This window comes from Miscanthus floridulus, chromosome 3 (genome assembly GCF_019320115.1).
Source record: "Miscanthus floridulus cultivar M001 chromosome 3, ASM1932011v1, whole genome shotgun sequence".
Taxonomy (NCBI): Eukaryota; Viridiplantae; Streptophyta; class Magnoliopsida; order Poales; family Poaceae; genus Miscanthus; species Miscanthus floridulus.
The window spans coordinates 97,029,822-97,052,281 of record NC_089582.1 but is presented as its reverse complement, the minus strand read 5'-3'; the positions used below and the strand labels follow the sequence as shown (position 1 = coordinate 97,052,281).

The window sequence follows — 22,460 nt, the reverse complement described above, 5'->3', positions numbered from 1 at the left end:
CACTGTGGTGATTTTTTTGAGAAATTACGTGACCGGAGAGCCTTCTCAAGAGGGGGTCGTTGGGCTAGCGTTACGGCCACTAACATGCGCGTCCGGATGGACGGACACCTTACAAGAAGTATTACCGATGAATGGTATATTCATGGGAAGTGGGAAGTGCAAAACCTTCTTAGTTTGGTATGTGCGGCACCAACCAAGACCATACTATTTCTGATAAAAAGATATCCGTTAATGGGAAGTGTAAAACCTTGTTCACATGGCATGTGCGCCACAACCAAGAGTCCAAGACTATACTAATTCTGATAAAAGATGTCCATTGACTGGTCCGTTTGTTTCAAAGTACTCCTAGGGTGTTTTTTTTAATGCTTCAAAACCTCTGATCAGGCTCCCTGCTCCTGATGTTCCCTGGCGACCTTCCAGCCATGTGCTGCGAGAGGACAGCATGTTAGTGGCAAGGTAGCCTAGTTACCGCTGCGGACAGATAGCCATAGATAGGCTGGGTGAGCGAGCGAGCTCTCGATCAGGCGGTCTCAGCGACACGGCGGCGCGTGATGCCTGTGGAGGACCATCGGCGCACTGGCCTCCCTAGACCGTACGCCTGTGACCGGCCTCGCAGCACAGTCTACTGTGGGCGATACAGGTGGAGGTGCTGCAACAGTTTTCCGGTTGCATGTATGAACATGCGCATGTGAATGTAAACGGTCAAAAAGAGGTTAAAAAGTGTCACGTCACGCAAGCACCGTCAAGGAATATATATATATATATATATATATATATATATATATATATATATATATATATATATATATATTTATCTTATTACGTCCATGGGTGGTAGTTGCAGTCGAGCTTGAAGGAACGAGCGCTGGTGCGCCGCCGTTCAACGACAGGTAATCGCACCGCACGATAGCACGGGGGGATGAGATGATGCAGGGAAAAGGACGGGCGAATCAGCAGAGGCCGGTGGAGTGGATTTCCTCCCCTCCCATACGTGCGTGCGTGTCAAGATGGTTTCACGTCAGGGCATCCCGCTTTGCAGCGGCGCTGGATCCGGTGGGGCCCGTCGCCGGAGAATGTTTTGCTTGCTGCCTGCCGTGTGCCGTGACAAGGAAAGGTCACGCTCGGCTCGGCGTTCGCGGCCAGGTTGCGCGAGATTGAGGAGAAGTGATGTCCGGCCCATTGGGCGAGGGAGGGAAACCCCCGGCCTGGCTGCCCGCCGGCCACACCACACGCCCATCGCCACCATGGCCCAAGGCCCGCCTGGAGCTGGAGGAGTCAGAAGGCCAGGCAGGAGAGGACAACACGGGCCGCGCGCATTGCGGGCTTGCGGCAAGCCGTGGCCCGCGTGAGGCAGGACAGATTGGGCCTGTGAAAGGTGGGTCTCAGATTTTGTGACACTTGTTCGAAAAATGCTGACAGATTATGTGTCTTGCTTGTCGGGGACGGGGTCAACACACTTTGACCGCTCGCGATCGTCAGCTGCAGGAGAAGGGCAGAGACCGGTAGCTGGGTAGCTAGCTAGCTGCTGAAGACACGGGGCCGAGCCTACGCACGTCGCCATGTTGGATCGTCAGAGTGCCCTAGCTATGCTACGGTCGTTGCTCGATCCATCCCGCGGCTGTTATATAGCAAGGGCGTTCACACGATCCCTACCTAGCAGCGCGTCGTCGGCTGGAGACCGGGCTTTTTCCCTTACCCAAACCACGCACGCACTGCGCATCACGCGGCTCGATCACACGCCCAGGCCACAGCTGCCTAGCACTGCCCCCTCGCTCGCCACGAATCAAGCAAACTGCTAGCTGCTTTTCTCTAGCTCAGTGGTGATGATGTGCAAACAATATGCAACGACAGTTCAATTTCCCCGGCCGGTCGAGATCGCGATGGATATATCCAACTGTATCTGTATGCAGTATGCGGTATGCGTGCGTGTGCTATACGGGAAGAGCGCACTGCAACAGTACTTTGGCCGCAAACCGATCAAATCAATATCATGTAGAGCTAGCCGCCTCTACACCTATTGGGCTAGCTACCTGCTGCACACACCGGCCTACTAGGTGTCTAGTAGTGACCACATACAAAATCTCTTAGCTTGTTGTCGTACGTACGTACGTCGTAGTAATAGTAACAGGCTATATATATATATATATATTATATTATATGTTATATGGATAGCTGCTGCTGCGCGAGTGTCACTACTGTTGGCCGTTGTGTGACGTGCGTGCATCAATTTGGTGTGCTATACAACGTGCTGCCCGCGTGAGCCACCAAATTCATGTAAACTACTAATAATAAGGTGATCCTTTCGATGCCACAACCATCATATTACAAGTACCTATAGCTAGCTAGCTAGTAGCATTGACAGATTCTTATGTGGTGAATCAGACGATCGATGATGCATTGCTCTCCTCTCTCTCTCTCTCTCTCTCTCTCTCTACTATATATAGTACCATTCACCACTCACGGTAGCTATGTTTGATGCGCCCACTGAGATCAGTCACAATGTCACATATATATATATATTGTAAATAAATGAAAATCTGTGCTAGTTCATAAAAAAGTGCTACATGCATCATCTCTGTTACACTACATGAATTAATGACGGGAGAAAGTAGAACAAAACACTACATGCGTGCTGCACTCCTTTTACAGAAAATGCATATATATGCGGCTTCATTGCTTCAACAATATGCAGTATAGTAGTGTAGTTGATACTAATTTATTTACAACTGGTATACGAAAACATAAAAAAGGCAAAAACAAATACCAAGTGAAAATCATGCATGCATGCACGCGTGCCATAGATTCTTAATGAAAAGGGCACACACATCTTTACAGGTGTGCCTTTTGATTATTAGTGTATGTTCTTTTATCCAGATACTTGCATGATTGTGAATGAAACAAGTGTAAAATCTAAAGCTTTGTTTTCAAGAATTCAGAACAATTTAGACCTAGGGCAATAGTTCTTTTTGCCAAATTATATTTTACAGTTAACCAAGAGGTTGTCATGCAGATATATGAATTGTTCATTTGTGTGACTTTGATACTTTGCATATTTATATAAAAGTGAAAAAAATCTTTAGGAAAAAAAATGAGAATCAATTTATACCTAAAAAGATTAAAATCACAATCATTCTGTCTCATACTTGGAAAAATAGATCAGAAATCAACTACAGGGTAATTCTTTGAACCTTTAGTTTTATCAAGTGCATTGGACTTGTTAACAGAATCTGATGGACATTAGCCTAGTAGAGGTTAAATTTTTTCCCTAGGACTGATAGAATATCATTATTACTTGGCTAATTTCACATATTGCATACATAATACATGCATCTGCTAGAGATGCTCTTCATTGTCATCGATTGCATTACCCCCTAAACCCATATGAATATTCACTGTTTTTTTTTTACAATGATGTATAAAGAGCAGTATTGTTTTGTCACCAAGACTATCTCCAAAATGTAACTGAACCTGCTTCTTATGTCATATATTTATAATTTATTAAACCTACTAATAAACTTGTATAATATGCGACCCGATGGTATAAAAAAACCACTGTGATGTTTCGGCTTTTTGCATAATGGAAATGTTTCGGCTTTTTGCATCTTTCAGCGCAAAATATTTATATACAAGTACAAATATATGTATTATGAGAACTAGTCATCGAATCTAACTTCCCTTTTGCTATTCAACTAGTTTCTCATGCCATTAATTTGTATGGGTAATGTTGGAAAGGTTATATGTTACCATGTTATGCAACTTTCGATAATATAAATTTAATTACATCTATTATGAATCAAGAGCCTTTTACAAAAATTATAGTTTTTGATGACATAAAAGCCATCGTTAGCTAACTAAAGACCAGCTATATTTCATGAACTTTCAACCTCAAAACAACTTCAAACAAAGATGTTGCTCCAAAATAAAGATGAAATAACTAAGAAAATAAATTTTAGAATTTTTGTTATTTCACTTTTCAATAACAGCTAGTATTTTGAACAGGTATAGTGTGCATGGTTCAGGTGAAATACCTACAAAACAAAACCAAATTATTCCACCAACATCCTGAGCCTTTGGTTAAAGTTTGATCTATTTACGGAATCTTGATTCTAAATTGGAGAAGTAATTTGCTGGCTGCAATTTTGTTGCCATTGGTTTTTTAATTGTATTTAGGATGGAGCCTATAAGCATACATGACATTCTTTGGTGCCATGTTATGTAGCTGAAGTTTGATGTACTCCTCATTGCCTTTTCACCTAAGAATTGCCGTGTCAACCAATGAAATTAAAACCCAACAAGCTAGACCAGAACAGAAGTATTTTAATAATAACTTTATGAAATTAGAATTACTAAAAAAGATTGTAACATATTTTTCTTATCCGTTGAATTATCATGTGTTTTTATTTCAAAAATCTTATGGCCTTGCTTAACATTTTCTTTGAACCCATCATCCAAATCAACAAATGCACCCTGCTAACTATCGCAACTATACTAGAAAGATACATGAGATGAGTAAGTCAATGTTATCACTAATATAAGAAGGATACGAGATTTTATTTTTACACAAACAAATTAGGAAATGTTTTTGACACGCAACAGGGAAACACAATCTAAGTTAAGAAACTTTTAGTTTTCAAAATTTCCCTAATAACACCCATATGTTTGACCGTGAATGGCATCTTTCAACATCACCAATGGAGAAAGACATTTGGGTACGTAAGACCTTAAATAATTTAGAGTGTCTATATATGCATTGACACAACTCATGAAATTATCTAGTCAAACAAGCAACCTTCTTTCCTATCTAGTGTATCTTGACCCCCATAAAAAAAGCCCAAAAGAATGCCCAAGTTAAAAATCGAAAGCAAGCGGAGCACATTTATAATAACAGATAGCTAGTAACATCAAATTAAAGCACAAGAGTAACATCTGACACAGCATTTGCCAGTAGCATTAACTTAAAGGAGTTCACATGAATACTAGGAAGTAGGAACTAACGATAGTGAAGAAGTGCTTGCCAGATAAAGAAAGATCGCTAGCTAGCTAGGTAAGCTGCCAGCAGCTACTAGTACTACATACGTAGAAACCATGCAAGCTGCTAGTACATATACTAATATTGCATACCGTCCAGGAAATCACCACCGTCTTCCTCGTACTCACCATCGTCGTCGCCATCTCCTCCGTTGTCGTTGCTCATCACCTCGCTGAGGCCGTAGTAGTACTCACCAAGCACTGGTGCGGCCGACACGAGGCGGTCCATCTCCATGGACGCTGATCCCCCACTCCTGGAGCCCAACTTCTCGACAACTCCTCCCCTCTTACCTGATCCATCAGCCGCCCCTGACGTCGGGGATGACAAAGCTGCGTCGTCGCTGCCGCCCACGCTTCGCTGGGAGGGCTCGGTGGCGGCGAGCCGTTCGATGGCCGGCTTGGACTGGGTGAGCAGCCAGTCCACCGTCTTGCTGGCCTTATCGAAGCCGAGCTGGTCCTGCAGCGCGAAGAAGTCGCGCGCGACGTCGAGGGACAGCCGCATCCGGCGGTCGCGCACCCCCTGCGCCGTCCGGATCTTGCTGTGCCTGTCCGTCCGGAACGGCCGCTTCCGCGCCGGGGCGTGGCCCTGGCCCTGGCCGGCGGCGGCAGCAGGCACACCGTTTCTTCTTCCACCCTGCGCCGCCGCCACTACGGCCTGGCACTCTGGAGCAGCGCGCGTCGGCCTCAGCACCGCCTCCAGTGTCTCGGAGTTGAAGTGGCCGTGGCCGGGGAAGAAGTGATGGTCCACGTAGTGCTGCTGCTCCAGATGCGCGCCCGGCGGAAGCATGGGGAAGCCGGTAGGGTTTGGGTGTGGGGGTTCTTGGGAGACGCCGAAATGGTGAGGGTTAGAGTAAGGTAACATCTGTGGTGCACTGTTTGTACAAGCTTGTAGCTAGTAAGAGAGGAGATCTAGCTAGTTCTAGCGGTACTGCCACTGCTACTGCTTCTTGATCATCATCCTCTTCAATTCGCTTGCTCGATCCGTTCCTCTCACATGTGAGACTACACTGGAAATGAAACAGATCTTCACATCAACAGGTGGAGTGTGTCGATCTATTTCGACTGGCCGGTGTGGTGTGTGCATCAAAGCTTTAAAAAGGGGAAGGAAAGCCAAGGTCGAAAAAACAGATCGATGAAAAAGCTAGAGATGGTGAAAGGGGCCGGTGTGTCTGTGTGTGGACAGGAAGCAGAAAGATGTGAGAGTGAAGCTTTTAGGTGTTGTGTTTGCTAGGACATATCGTGTGTGTGTTGGTTTGTTTGTTTATGGCAGTGACTTCGCAGGGAGAGAGGCCGGGTGAGGGCATGAGCCACACAGCAGTCAGAGCAATGGCGTCGCTGACGACCGGCCACTGTTGCGTCACTGCAGAAGCTTTGGGCTAGGAGAGAGCCCTAGAGGTAGCTGCGTGGCGTTGGTGTGCGCGGTACGGAGAGGAGTTAGGAAGGGAATGATGAAGGCATTATTGGGGTCGATCGATGCAGATAGCTAGGGCGGCTACTGGGGGGTGCACTGTAGGGACACGTGGTCAGCCAGGCAATGCGTGTTGAAAAACATATGTATATCTGGGTGGTCTCCTGCATCGCGGAGCAGTACCTACGATGGTACGCGCGATTTCGTATGGCTCATCACGGACATGCCCGCTCAACTTCTCTACTGTGTACTTATATATGTGGTACTCTCCTGTCCCAAGGTTAAAAGGTGTCTGGCGGAAGGCAAACACCAGTATTTTGGTTAGGTACAAATAATCTAGCTAGGTGAATCCTTAATCTCGTGCGTAGAATTAAGCTGTGCAGGAATGCATGGACATAAAAAGAGGACAAAAAGGACGGAGACCTCACCTGCCGCTACCATCAGAAACGAAGGAGCTCGTGGGCATTAGGGTTTGGATTTTTTGGGCGGAGTTCCATGCTCCCCTGGCTTAGAACAAAGAGGTCACTAACCGGACTCACGGCGGTGGCAGTCGCCGCCCGCCGGACGGTGGGAGGTTGGGTGGCGCCGGCGTCGGAGACATTGACCAGAGAAGAAGAGGAGCCTAGAATTGGCATGGCGACGATGAAGGCGGTTATCATAGGATTTGCTGTCCAACTAGTAAATCAATATTTTGTGTGCAGAGAATCAGAAGAGTAGCACATAAGACATAAATAATATATACTGGTTTAGGGTTCCCTACATCTAGTGGAGAATGCTTCTCTTGCGTCGTATGCTCGGGTTTGTCAACGTGAAAATCTGACCGTGCAAGACACACGACAAGCCTGAGAGATTTGCTTTGGCTCCTGCAGGATAAGCTGGTTTTGAGTTAATTGGCATGCCAGTCAATTTGATCCTACAATTGACAAGGATAAAAATCATTAGTTATTTAAGGTGGAACATGTCGTTTTTGTTCCGGATAGTTCCAATGTTTGGCTAAAGAGCTGATGAGATGGGCTCCCCCTTATGCATAGTGCTGATGCTAGGGAGGAGTATTCTTTGCCAAGTCTAGTGATAATGTATTCCACCAGTTCTTCATCGTCCAAAGGCTTCCCTGCCACCATCATCTCGTCGCCAAGTGATTTTATCTTGGCAAAGTACTTGAAAGGATCAAGATGCCCAAGAGAGGGGTGAATTGGACTAATCTAAATGTTCTTGAAACAAACAAGTCCTACCGCTTAGCCCATTTCGCCCCTTATGCCTAAAGTGATTTCTATTCTACCACACAAAGAGTTTTGCACCCTAGGTTCCAATCCTACTCTATCATGGTAATTCTAGTAATGTAAATACATGAAAGTAATTGCACAAAAGTAATTGCTTAAAGTAAAGAGAGGAGAGGAAGCAAGCCAATTTTCCCGATGTATCGTAGCGTCAGCACTCCCCACTAGTCCTCGTTGGAGCACCCGCGCAAGGGTGTACCTTCCCCTCGATCCGCTCAAGGACCGAGTGCTCTCTACGAGCCGATTCTTCATCACTCCGACATGGTGAATCGCCCACAACCACTCACAAGATGAGTTGGGTCATCCACAAGCTCCACCAGATGATCACCATGCTCCCAATCACCACCAAGCCGTCTAGGTGATGCCGATCTCCAAGAGTAACAAGCACAAACTCTCGCTTAACTATGACAAGCCTAATGAGAAAGTTGGATGCATACTTGCCACTCCCTATGCACTATGAGGTCCTTTATCTTGGATTATCAAATCTCAATCACTCCACTAGGCACTTGCTCTCCCTTGCACTCCAAGTGGTTCCTTAGGCTAAACAAATGAGCAAGAGAGACTCCTTAGACGAGATGGAGAATTATAAATACCCGCCCCACTCAAGCAACTAGCCATTGGAGCCTTTTCTCAGCCGAAATGTGGCCATCGGACGATAATTCACAGAGGCATCAGACGATAAACCAGCGTTCGATGTGACTGTAACGGCTACGATGACGTCACCTGTCAGATAGCCGTTACCTTCAAATTAGCATCCAAGATGCCTACCCGTCGGACACTTCCAATGTGAAAAATACCTCTCTAGAACCTCTCTGGATGACATCGGACTATAACAGCACAACATCCAATGTGCCACAGTTCAGCGTCCGATGCATTCTAAGCAACGAACCCTCACGTGAACTATGTTCCTATTGCGTCCGATATATGTAGGAGTGCGCTAGCGTCCGATGGTTCTTCAAACCCTAGCTGCGCACCTCTGAGTCACATCGGATGATAAGCCATATCGTTCGATGTTGCATCAACAACGTCCGATGTACTCTACAACACTCTATTCACTTCCAATTCGAAATTCTTTGTGAATGAGCTTGACTTCAATTGATCTTTGGGCTAACTCTGAGCTACCTAGATCTAAGTTTGACAAGCACCACACCTAACACATTAGACTCACTTAGGTCAAGCTACTAGTTCATACCCTATTTATAGTACGACCAAAGGAAAAACAAAGTCCTAAACTACTATAAATGTCTCTCAATGCCAAATGATACTTAGAACTAGTCCATCCTTAACCTTGTCGTACATCCTTTGAAAACCGAAATGATTTCCATTGATAGGGGCATGAAAACCATTTATTGCCCAAACAATCACCATTGTTGTGACCTAACTCAAATTGCCTCTGTAAAACACACGTTAGTCACAATAATCTTGTGTGGTAATTAATCAACAAAACCCACTAGGGGCCTAGATGCTTTCAGTACTTAGCACAACTCCTTGTGTCGTTCTGGGTGGTAGAGAGAGCCAGACGAAGATTCACAGCCCTTGCATGGGTCTGTGAGGCGTACATCTCCTCGATTTCATGCCATGCATCTGCGCTGTAGTGCTGGTCGACTTAGATCAACAATTCCTTGGAAAGCGATGAGAGGATGTAGCTGAGGACCTACTGATCTATAGCTTCCCATGCTTCACATGTCGGGTTCGGCACCAACGATTCCTTGTCGTCTTTGCCATTAGGTTTGATAGTAATCTCATGTGGTGGTGCCTTAGCGTCACCGTTGAGGTGTCCCTGGAGACGAGCACCCACTACCTCAGATCTAGACATCACTGTCGGTTCAAAAAACCCCTTCACTGCCAGATTTTGAACCGACAGTGGCATACCGGCAGTGATGAGGGGTTGACATCACAATCGGTTCGTAAAAACCGACACTAATCTACAGGAAACAATGTTGGTTTCTGGCTTCACCCAATAGTGTCTAGTTGAACAACACTGCCGGTTTGTAGTCCCAACTGACAGTGATGGTTGCTTCAAGAGTGTCGGTTCTTGGCTCAAGCCAACAGTGTTGAGCAAGCCTACACTATCGGTTCATGGCTCAAGCCGGCAGTGTTGATCTAGACAACACTGTCGGTTGATGGCTCAAGCCAGCAGTGTTGAACAAGACAACACTGTCGGTTTATGACTCAAGCCGGCAGTGTTTTGCAAGACAACACTGTCGATTTGTTGATAACCGGTAGTGTTTTGCAAGACAACATTATCGGTTCATGGCTAACCGGCAGTGATGGCCTATTCGCATTTTATTGTTTTATAATTGATTTTAATTTATATTTTTTTGTAGAATCGGGTTTCGCTTTATATACGCTACGTAGATGACAGGTCCATCAATATTAAACATTACAAATGTTACGGTTACAGTTCAAATGTTCTTATCCAGATCTCGATCCCTCAAAAAAATTATTCTCGGACTTCACAGATTATGCAATGCTTCTCGGACTTCTTACAATAATCTGGTGAGCCGCTCTAGGCCATACTAGTCCTTGTACCTCATGGATTGTGCAATGGAAAATACTCCATCTTTTTCTAATACCTCGGCTAAGATGAATTTTGCGAGCTCCGATTACAGTGCGACGATCTCCATGTCTAACAACCTTTGGTGGTTATATTTCTTGCGCTGTCATTCAAAAAAGATGATATCCAAAGAGGAACATTAAATCATTTTGTTGAATTATTAACAGACATAAATGAAATGGGGATTATACACACCAACTTATCAGTTCTTCTGATTTCTTGCCGATGTAGCGAAGCATTGCCCACATTACATAAAACCCGCATTCATTATTTCCCGCCGGCTGTGACAGGTACTTCCCCTCCATTTCGACAACCTTGAATGGGACCGGCGTCCCACCGATATGTCTTCTTCGAACACTGAGCACCATTAAAGGGAGAAACATTAGAAAGCGGTATGTGTGATTAGAAAATAATATGTTATTAGGATCGCTTACTAATTCAGCACTGCCACCAGTGCATCCAGATGATGAAATGGTTTTTTCTTCGAGTCCCACACCTCGATTAGATTTTTGGCAAGATTGACACAAATGAAGATGAAATGGTTGCTACAATCACATAATCCTAATTATCAAATAATCTTAACGAAAAAAGAAGCATAAAATTAAAAGCCTAGAACACATACTCGCAGTTGTAGGCTAGAAGTATGTGGGTTTTCTTCTTCATTGTGAATTCGTCGAAAACAACAATCAATCTCTATTTTAGGTCTTCCACGTCACATCCATAGAGGCCTAGACATGTCCTCTCATTGACTCACAAGGGGTCCAAGAAGCCTATGTAATCCCATTTGCTTTTTAGAATGCAAAATTTTGCTATACACCTACATAAAATCATGGGAAGTGCTCAAAAGTTAACAATTTGTCTTGAGAGAGTAGTTAATTGTAATATCGTGCGTGTAGGGTACTTACATAGTCTACAACGTCAACATTTGAACATCGAGAGAGCGTTTCTGGTATAGCTGAAACAAGCACTCCCACTCGCCATCGAACTTCTCTTCTTCAGGATAATGGAAAACATGTGGCGAACGGATAATAACCTCAAAACCAAAGTCGTTCGTCTTTGTTGCTTGAGCCATATAATATTCATGCAACCGGCGCATATATGTTGTCAGTTTTTTATACTCCTCATCGGGAACCAAAAGATTGCCCCTTTCATACTTTATTGCCGGTGTTGCCGTCCCTTGTACATCATAATAGATGGTCGCGGCCTCTTCCATGGTTAATCCTAGGTTGTCTTTGATGTACTTATGTATGTTCCTTAAATCTTTATTTTGTATTTCTTTGTCTCTTGTTGTAGCATATTTATTCTGTGTTTGCCTTTCGAATTCAGACTTCAACAAATACGAAGGTAGTGAGGCACAGAGATTGAAGAATCTAACACAATCTTCCTTCGAGATGTGTGCTGTAAATTTTTCTTTCATCAAGGTGGTAACGCTGCCACTAAACGACCTTTTTCTTTTCTGTTGGTCCACTTTGGGAGCATTAGCGACCGAATCCAATGACCTTTTCTGTGACTGCGAGGATGTCCTTGATCTTGTTTTGGGCTGAGGTGGAGGAGGAGGAGGATGACGACGAGAATTCTATTTTCCCGGCGCCGATGAAGATGGAGGAGGAGGGGGAGGAGGAGGAGGAGGAGTCTCTTTTTCTCGGGGCTGATGAAGATGGAGTCAGACGAGGAGGAATAGGAGACCTCTGTCTTCTCAGGGGTGATGGCTTAGGATGAGGAGGTGAGTGATCTCTGTTGGGAGATGGTGAGTGATCATCACGGGTGGGCAAAGACTCGTAGTCGTCCTCATCATCAGAGGACAATTGATGGTCAAGCTTAATAAAGCGCTTGCACCAGGCCACTTGAGAGCTCTTGTTTTGACCAAGTTTCGGTATGTCTTTCGCTACGGGGTACTCAATGGGTATCTTGTTAAACTTCTTATCAAGTATTCCATCAATGGTGATGCGAGCGTACCCCAGTGAAATTGGGCGGCCATTAATTGTCCCGTCACCCATAGGTCAGGCCTGGCCGAGCGTCACCTTGTCCTTTGTCCATTCCTGATGGATGTACAACCTAACATTGACGGGTTCAGTGATGTCATCCATCGGATGAGGCACATTCGCCTCTTCTTTGTCGAGTGGGGTCAATCCGCAACTGCTGCGACCCCTAAACTGTGGGCTAAAGGCAGTAGGAGTAGGGTTTTGTGGTACTACTGACCCCTTAGACAACAAAATTTGCTCGACTCGTGCTTCAACGGTCGCCTCAATCCGTGCTTCCATTCTGTCTTCCATCTCTTTTAGTCTTCTCAAATACTCTGCCTCTTGTTCCGCTCTACCCCTCGAGCGGCTCCGGTAAGTGTTAGATTCTTGGGGGAATGCTAGTTTCCAAGGAACAACACCGGTTCCTCTAGTGTGACCAGGGTGCTCCTTGGTTCTGAGTGCTTGGGTGAGCATGTCTTTCTCCCTATTAGAAGTGTGAGTCCCTTGCCTCACCTCCTTAGTTACCTAGGTGATCCTCTGGATGAGTTCGCTCATGGGTTGATTTGAGGAGCTAAAGCTCCCATCCTTGGCGTGCCGTACATTTCTCCCCATACAGTATAATACCGATCTAGGCTCCTAATCGGCGGTCTCAACCTCAACGCCTTCCTCAGCAAGGCGATCCATCTTTTGAAGTTCTGCTTCAAATTCTAGCATCTTACGAGAGCCGAGATGATGAGGATTTGTCGCTTTCTGTGAATTCTCCTTATTCTTCCTGCTTAGTTCTAAGTACTCCTTGAATAACCTGTATTCCTTGAAATCCTGCCAGAAGTCCTCCTGCTTGCTAAACTGTCCACCATCAAAATCTGGTTCTTTATTTTGGAGGACAAAATTCTTGTACAATGTCCCCTTGAAATTCTTGAAGCATGTCCCCATGATTTCTTTTGTTTGACTAACTCTCTATCATACTCAGCTAGGAAAGTGAAATACTCTAGGATCTTGACATCCCATATGTAATCCTTCTCACTTTCGGGAACCCTCCACCGGTCATCATCTTTCCCAATCCACTTCCTGTACTTAATCGGGATGAAGTCCCTAACAAGTAACCCGAGGATAGTCTTGTATTTGGTCAAAGCTATAGGCGGTGAGAGTGGATCCCTGAATTCATCGAACTCAGTAATGTGCCAGTGTGCATTCCTACCAATAGGAATCTTTAACACGTCTCACTTGGATCTGGCCTTCCTGCTACCCGAACCCTCTGGCTCCTCGGCCGGCGAAGGCTCCTGCTAGAGACACCAAGTAAGCTATGATCCTCTCAATTGATTAGCGTGTGTGGCTACATAGTCACATGATACCAAAGTTACCTGGCCATCTTGGTCATTTTGACCTAGATCAAGCAGGCCAGACAGGGTCCATGGCTGCTCATTCTCACCGGCCTGATTGACACCGTCACCATTTGTCGGATCATGCGGCTCTCCCATCCCAGCGATATCAGTCGCTTCTTGTTGCCGATCTGTTCTTCGGTGATGGGGTAACAGACGACGATGAGTCATGGCTGTGACACGATCGTGGTTAGTTTTGGCCACGGACAACTACTAATAGCATATGTTCATATATATATATATAATATGTTTAATGCAAAGCCTAATAATAAGTCCACATACAACAAAGTCAAATAATGGCATATGTTCACCTAGAACAAATTCATTGTTTGATTGACCACATACAACAAAGTCCACCTACTGTTCTATGAAACTAAGCCTACATCAACTTCCAAATAAGAAAAGCAATGACCATAGCCATAAATAAAAGCATGACATCTTTCTAAGACCAAGGAGCAATTTTCCTAATCTTCACATCTCCGGCGGGTGGATTCTCTTCGATCTCTAGTGCCAGCGGATGGCCATGGTTTGCATTCATTGGACCATAGTAGGCCGGTTGCCCATGATTTGTAAGGTAGGCCGGATGACTATAGTAGGCCCTCAAAGCTTTAGCTTCTGTGTTGTATTTTTTGTGTAAATTACCAGGGTAGCGATTGACTTGAGCATAGCAATCTTCCCAGGTTCGATAAATCCCAGGCATGTGACCAACATGCACTACATACCATGCCATGGTTGCCTATACATTTAAGTAAATTAGGCATGTGGTAAGTGGTAATGGTAACTCACTGAACAAGAGTTATTATTCAAGTTATATGGCCAAACCAAATCTATTTAATGTTCTTTATCCTTGATATGATAAAAAATTACCTCAATAATTGGACTGTTTATTATTCAGAGATCAATGTGGTTTAGTAATCATACTTGCTGCTGCTGCCGAGCCAATTTTAAAAGTTGTTTTTAACTTTTTTTCTAGAACAAACATCTATAGATGCCTTTTTTTAAGCATGCTATACATTCCATCAAAATCAATTGACACTCTACCTATAGCGATTATACCTATACACATTTGACAAGAATCCATCATTGCTTAAGCAAGAGCAGAAATTCTTATCTAACTCTTACACAAACAGAACACTCCCTACCGTCACAAATAAGACATCCACAGTCATTAACGTGTACCTTTGACTGCTAGTTTCCATTGTTTGCAATAATTACAAAGTACAGAGATATCATAACATTATGCAACTACTATTCGAGACAGATATGCTCATATCATTGTCACATATTCAATCTAACTATGTCAAGAGGTGTTGATGATCAATGTTTAAATACTTCGACTCCACACAGAGCAAAAGGTCACTTAGCTGTGACTCGAGGAAATAACTTGTTGCGACAACATGCAAATAACACCAATGATTCTTAAACAGTTTAGGGCCATGATTACTAGGTCCTCAATAAATCATTAGGTAGCATAATCTATTCAGGAAAAAAACTAACTGGTTTATGTAACAGCATGTACATACAAGGATAGCTAAACCAAGGAATAACAGCATGTAACTCAATTGAATAGGAATCGGCTGCTATTGGCAAGACAACAACCGTAGGGTATTTCATCAAACACTTAGCTGGCAGTGAGCCATGCACTCACCGTGGGGGTGGGAAAGCAGCTGTCCGCGCGCTCCTGAAGGCCTCAGCGGTGCTCCAGCATGGGGCAGTGGACGGCATGGGGAGTGCTCCAGCGTGGGGCGGTGCACGGGCGTTGGTGTCGAAGAAGAGGAGCGTGGGGCTGGAAACGGTGGCGCGGGGGGCGGTGGATGGGTGCTCCGACATGGGGCAGTGCACGGGCATCGACGTCGAAAAAGAGGAGCGTAGGGCTAGGAACGGCGGCACGGGGGGCGGTGGACGGGTGCTCCGGCATGGGGCGGTGCACAGGCGTCGGCGTCGAAGAAGAGGAGCGCGGGGCTAGGAACTATTGGCGCGGGGTTGAAATTTGGATAATTTCAACCCGCGCCGGGCTTTTATACCAGACCTCATCACTGCCGGTTCTAATTATAAACCAACAATGATGGGGGTACATCACTGTCGGTTGTAAGTCTAAACCGACAGTGATGTAGAAATATCACTGTCGGGCCATTCTTTAAACCGGCAATGATTGCCGTGTAGCGGTTCCAGCATAAGTAAGTTATCTTTTCCACTTCTTTCGAATACCTCCTACTGGCTCAACGGTTAAGACCCCGCAACTTAGCCCCCGATACCCGTGTTCGAATCCCGGGCGACCCAATTTTTTTGGTTTAATTTTATAATTTATTAAGCGATCTAAAGGTCAAAAAGAAAAAATAAATAAACCTTGGCACACATCCTATACTAATGCAGTGATTAAGTCTTCGAACTCTACAGCCTAAGACCTGAGCTCAAACCCGAGGGTTGGCACAAATTTTTTAATTTTTTATATATCACTGCCGGTTTTCAAAATAAACCGATAGTGATAACCAGCATCACTGTCGGTTTCTTCTCATCACTGCCGGTTTTCTGAAACCGACAGTGACGTTTATATATATTAAAAAAAATCTTTTATATACTGAATAAATAGAAGCATATGTATTCCTATGTCGAAATGGCTTGAAATTTTTTGGCAAGCTTATACGCCCAAATTAAGATCTCACACAGGATCTTAGGTTTTTCTAATCATTTTTTATTTATTATATTTTTCTATGTGCTGAATGAGACAGAAGAGGGTGAATTTTATCTTGGACCCTATAGATTTTTTCATCCACTTCCACAAAATTCTTTTCCCTAGGGCACATTAGAGCCTATGTAAAAGTTTGGCATCATTGCGAATCTTTTCGTGGGTAGACTTAGTTCAACCTATAATTAATCGGTGTCGTCACGCGGAAATTCAATTAAACCTCATAAAGTAGCAAACCATCTATGAAAAATCCCAAACTAGGTGTTTCCTTCGCACATGGCACGTGCAAGCCTAAGAAAAAGTTTGAGACCAATACGACACCGGAATGCGTATGAACCACAAAAACCTTGATAACCTATGTGTATAGTCATGGTTCGATGAAAGGATAAATGTACCTCTGTGAAGCATGTATACTCCGCCTATTTCAAAATGGCTTGAATTTTTTTGATAAGCATGTACACCCAAATTAAGACCCCACACATGATCTGAGGTTTTTCTGATCATTTTTTTATTTATTATATTTTTCTCTGTGTCGAATGAGACAAAAGAGGGTGAATTTCATCTTGGACCCAATAGATTTTTTCATCCACCTCTATAAAATTCTTATCCCTAGGGCACATTAGAGCTTGTGTAAAAGTTTGGCACCATTCTGGATTTTTTTGTGGGTAGACTCAGTTCAACCTATAATTAAACGGTGTCGTCGCGAGAAAATTCAATTAAACCTCAGAAAGTAGCAAACCATCTCTGAAAATCCCAAACTTGGTGTTTCCTTCACACGTGGCACGTGCAAGCCTGAGAATAATTTTGAGACCAATACAACATCGGAATGCCTATGAACCACAAAAATCTTGATAACCTATGTGTATTGTCATGGTTCGATGAAAAGGCAAATGTACCTCTGTGAAGCATGTATACTCCGCCTATGTCGACATGGCTTGAAATTTTTTTGGCAAGCATGTACACCCAAATTAAGACCCCACATAGGATCTTAGGTTTTTCTGATTATTTTTTTATTTATTATATTTTTCTCTGTGCCAAATGAGACAAAAGAGGGTGAATTTCATCTTGGACCCATTAGATTTTTTCATCCACCTCCACAAAATTATTATCCCTAGGGCACATTAGAGCATATGTAAAAGTTTGGCATCATTCTGAATCTTTTTGTGGGTAGACTCAGTTTAACCTATAATTAATAGGTGTCGTCGCGCGAAAATTCAATTAAACCTCAGAAAGTAGCAAACCATCTCTGGAAAATCCCAAACTTGGTGTTTCCTTCACACGTGGCACATGCAAGCCTGAGAATAATTTTGAGACCAATATGACATCGGAATATATATTTCTAGTTGCCCAACAAATGTTACACGAATTACATGCATGACAATAATTAAACACACAAAGCCATACATATAAAATTAGAACCCAATTAAACTACGACCTTGAAAACCTAGCTAAATAAATATTAATTACTATCGGAATCACTGCCGGGATCGATCGAGCACGCACACTAACATGCCTCTATAGACATATATGGTAATTGATGTCACGGATTATGTAGCCGCTTGTATCGATGAAGTCCAATGCCCGTATGAGTGCACTCTCTCGTGTCTCATAATACTGAAAGAATGGTCGGCCATAGATGTAACCTAGTGAACGACCACTGCCCCTGTTAGTAATCCTTATGTAGTACTGGCGTCCTTTTATAGTGAGCTGGCCGAGGTTTCCATTGTAGAAGTCTCAATCATACCCGAGTTGCTCCGTAGCTTGGTCTAGAATGGCCCACAAGCCACATGCAGCATAGGTAAGGTCCTGTAGCGCAATCTACATGCAAGAAAAAGAAAAAAAATAGAGAATGTTATTACAATAATAAACAACAAATAACCATGACTCAGGTATATAAGTGACCATGTTACCACATCCGCATGGTTGTAGCTCGCAAACCATTCGCTTGCTTGCGGGACGGGGATATCACCATCATTCAAAGCAAGTGCCTTGAAGTGCGAGAAATCAGGCATATCATAGCAAATACGTCAAAGTGCCTCTAAACAGATGCGCACGGCACTTAATTGGGCGCTTATCACGTCTAGGCTCTGTATTCCCGTCTCGTGGATATGGTTCTGATGATTTGAACCCCTCACAGAGATGAAAAAACTGAGTTCACACGTCCATAGCCGACCACTTGCAGTAGATGCCATGTTCTTGATGATGTCCGAGATAAAGAACCAGCTAAGTGATGTTCACAGCCAATCTATTGGGGATATAGTCTGTGACATATATGCATGCAACAATGATATTAAACTAATTACACTTATTTGTTAGCATAAAAAACAAAAGATGTTGGAAAATATTTTATACAATAGCTGGAATAGGGAACCGTGGAATGGCCACATTAGGAGCGAATGGCTCATCGCCAGGGTGGAAACCTGGTTCTTGTGGTGGGGGAGGTCAGTTGTTCATACCACCAGATCGATAAAATGCAAAAAAATGAACATAAAATATATGCACAAAAAAATTATTCCAAGTAAAATGTGGCAACATAATTAAATATAGATCGAATGCAAGGAATAAGAATATATATAAATGTAGAATGCAAAGAAACATGAATATAAATATAGATCAAATGAATATAGATAGAATATTGGAGAAGACAACATATCAATACCATTGAAAAATGCAGGAGCCATGACCAAATCACATAGAGAGAGAGTGGATGTCTTGAGAAGTGAGAGTGAAACGTGAGAAATGAGACTGAGAGAGTTCGTGGGTGGGTGGGATCGATGTATGTGGCTGGCAGTTTGTTTTATATAGGGGGGCATGGACATCACTGCCGGTTTTTAAATAGAACTAACAGTGAAGGTGGCTATCACTGTCGGTTTCTAAATAGAATCGACAGTGAAGGTGCATATATGTAAAGGATATATTTATTTAGATACTACAGTGGGAATGTTTTAACAAGAATGATATATTTATTTAGATAGTAATGAAATACATCAAAAAATTACAAAAAAATAGAAATAAGTTGCATATACAATAACGATATATTTATTTAGACAGTGAAGGCGGCTATCACTGCTGTGTGAACCTCGTGGCATCTCCAATCTTCGGTGTTGCTCTATCTTCAGTAGCATTCTTCTAGTACCTCATGTGTGCACCATTTTGGTGGACTACGATGCATAACGATATCTGTGGTTTGTTGTGAGAGGAAAACATTGTATCATAGCTGATAGGGCCTAGCTGAAACCAACATGCATGGAGAGGCTAGCTCCTCGCCGAGGACCATTTTATAGGGGCTAGCGGTCGTGGTACATTTTTATTTCTGAACTAAAGTTATCAGGGTAGGTGGGAGCAGTGTTCCAACTGTTGTGGTCATAGGAGCACTATTGGCATGTGAGGAGCATCTACACATCACTGTCGGTTTTAGTTTAAAACCGACAGTGAATTGGGTCTTCTGTGTTAGTTTGAGCTACCGACTGTGATAGAAGCTATCACTGCCGGTTTTAAAACCAAAACCGACAGTAAAGGGCCCTGCCGTCAACTTTTAGTAAAAAAATATAAAAAAACACTGTCCGTTTGGAGTCTGCCATCGTAGCCTTTTTGTAAAAAATATTAAAAAGTTTGGCCCGCCTGAGATTTGAGCGCAGGTGGCGGGGTCGAGAGTGCGCGGCCTTAACCGCTGAGTTAGGATAGGGAGTTCGGTTAGAATGGTTTTATTTTTTTTCTTTTATTCCATCGTAATGCACTACTAAATAATAAATGCAAAATCAAAAAAGTTTGGCCTGCATGGGATTCGAGCGCGGGTCTCAGAGTACAGAGTGCGCGGCCTTAACCGCAAATCTAGGGTAGGGAATTCGCTTAGTTTGCTTTTCTTTATTTATTTATTAATAGAAATAATGCAATTAGTTTATATTCTAAAATAACACTAAAATTTGCATGTTGATTATTTAATTCTATGATAATTAATTAATGGTCTATAATTATCAAATAATAGTGTTTGTGAACATCATCTTAATATTTGATTACATAGTCAATAATTAAATTGCAGAGATGCGCATAAAATATAAATTAAATATTCAGTGCGAATTGCTGAAACAATGTCTGCATAATGATTACATAGTTAACAATAATATAACTATCTTTAGGTGCATCAACAATGAGGGCCTCATTGTGATCAATTCGTACGTGAGCAGGTTCGTCACCCTCTTGAAGGATAGGTAGGGGTACGTTCGTCCCGAATGGAGGCATTTTCCTGATAGCCCCTGTAGTCTTCTTCGTCCATCACTCCATCGACACCGATAATCTTTCTTTTCCCTCTAGGACTACTTTTAGCCTTCCTTCTGTCTTGTTGTCCCTTGCATAGAAGACTTGCATAACATCTCTTGCAAGGACGAAGGGGTCATCTCTGTATGCGGTCTTAGTGAGATCAACGGTAGTGAACCCTTCACTGTCAGTGTTGATTTCCTCGAGCCGGACGCACTGGCAGTGAAAAAGAGCTACCTTCAATGGACCGTAGGCTAGCTCCCATATCTCCTCTATGAAACCATAGTATGTCGCCTGCACATTACTGTTTTCGTCGTGAGCATCAAAACGAACACCACAATTTTGGTATGTGCTATTTCCATCTTGCTTTTTTGTGTAAAATATGAATCCATTGATCTCATACCCTTGGTACTTAAGATATGTACTCGAAGGTCCCTTGGCTAAGGCATCCGGTTGATTACTCAACTTTATTCCAAGCAAACGACATCACAACCAGCTGACAAATTCCTCCTTATGTTTTTTATCCAACCAAGCCTGTGACCTGCTCGGATACAGAGTTTGTAGCGATTGCCTGTGCTCATCAATGTATGGCATCACACCCTCGGCTTGCTAGAGAACAATGAACTATGCCTGTCTAAAAGAAATAGGGTAGTCTACTGTAACATATTTCTCCCCGATCGTTCCTTTGCCATGTAGTCTTCCCTCGTGATGAGATTCTGGAACTCTGACCCTTTTGATGTCCAGATAATATGTGCAGAACTCAATGGCCTCCTCCGGTGACCATCTTTCAACCATGCCCCCTTCTAGCCTGAATCTGTTCCTAACGTACCTCCTGAAAACTTTCATCAATCTTTCAAAAGGGAACATCTGATGCAGGTATATTGGGCCAAGGGCTCTAATTTGGTCAACAAGATGAATGCGCAGATGCAATGAGATATCAAAGTAAGTCGGTGGGAAATGCATCTCAAGCCTAACGAGAGTTTCAGCTATGTCCCGCTACAGCTGCTCTAGCGTGGACACATCAATGACCTTTTTTGAGATCGCGTTGAAGAACGAGCAAAGCTTTATGATTAGGGCGTAGACCTTTGGGGGGAGGATACCATGCAGGGCAATAGGGAGCAGCTGAGTCATAATGACATGACAGTCATGGGCCTTCATAGGGCCATAGTTGAACTTGAGTTCTCTCATGTTCACTAGCCTCTTTGGGTTCGCACACTAGTCCGTCGGGACTTTGAGTTTATTGAAGAAAGAAATAAGCGCACACTTTTCTTCCTTCTTCAATGTCCATGACGCAACCGGAAGTTCAAACTGGCCATTCTCTAACTCCACGGGATGCAGCTCCTTCCTGATTCCCAAGTGTTGCATGTCCAGGCGTGTAGCTAGTGAATCCTTCGATGTCCCCCCGTGTCCATCAAGGTGTTAAGAGTGTTAGCGCACATGTTTTTAGTGATGTGCATGGGATCAAGACAGTAGCGTACACTCAGAAATGGCTAGCAAGGTAGTTTCCAGAAAACCAATTTTTTCTTCCAAACGCTCCCATCAGGCGCTGCTACTGCATTGTCCCCCTTCCCAAGGACAACCTCTAGTTTGTTGAGTTCTCGAAGTATCATAGGCCCGTCTCAATATTTTGGAGCTAAGCGTTTCTCAATAGTATCGTTAAAATCTTTTTTGTTCCTACGGTAAGGCTGATCCTTAGGTAGGAACCTATGGTGTCCCATATAAACTATCTTTGAGTTATTTGGCAGATTTACCGCATCGGTGTCGTCTAAGCACTTGACACATCCAATATAGCCTTTTGTCTTCTCTCTGAACAACGAACCTCGACCTAGTAGGTCAGTGATTGTAGCGATAAGTACTCCCTTGATAGTGACATGTTCCTTTTTGTACTCGTCCCAAACATTGGCACACCC

At 43.6% G+C, this 22,460-nt stretch overlaps 1 protein-coding gene across 1 annotated transcript; it reads right to left on the bottom strand.

Moving 5' to 3' along the window:
* Positions 1–5,094: 5,094 nt before the first annotated feature.
* Positions 5,095–6,194, bottom strand: LOC136546207 (transcription factor TB1-like). The gene has a single exon (XM_066538171.1). The coding sequence runs from the start codon at positions 5,888–5,890 to the stop codon at positions 5,108–5,110; it is 783 nt and encodes a 260-aa protein (XP_066394268.1). The 5' UTR covers positions 5,891–6,194; the 3' UTR covers positions 5,095–5,107.
* Between the last annotated feature and the right edge of the window lie 16,266 nt (positions 6,195–22,460).

Bases quoted from the DNA above. Each gene is read 5' to 3' on its own strand.
- LOC136546207 (XM_066538171.1), bottom strand. From the start codon at position 5,890: ATGTTACCTTACTCTAACCCTCACCATTTCGGCGTCTCCCAAGAACCC.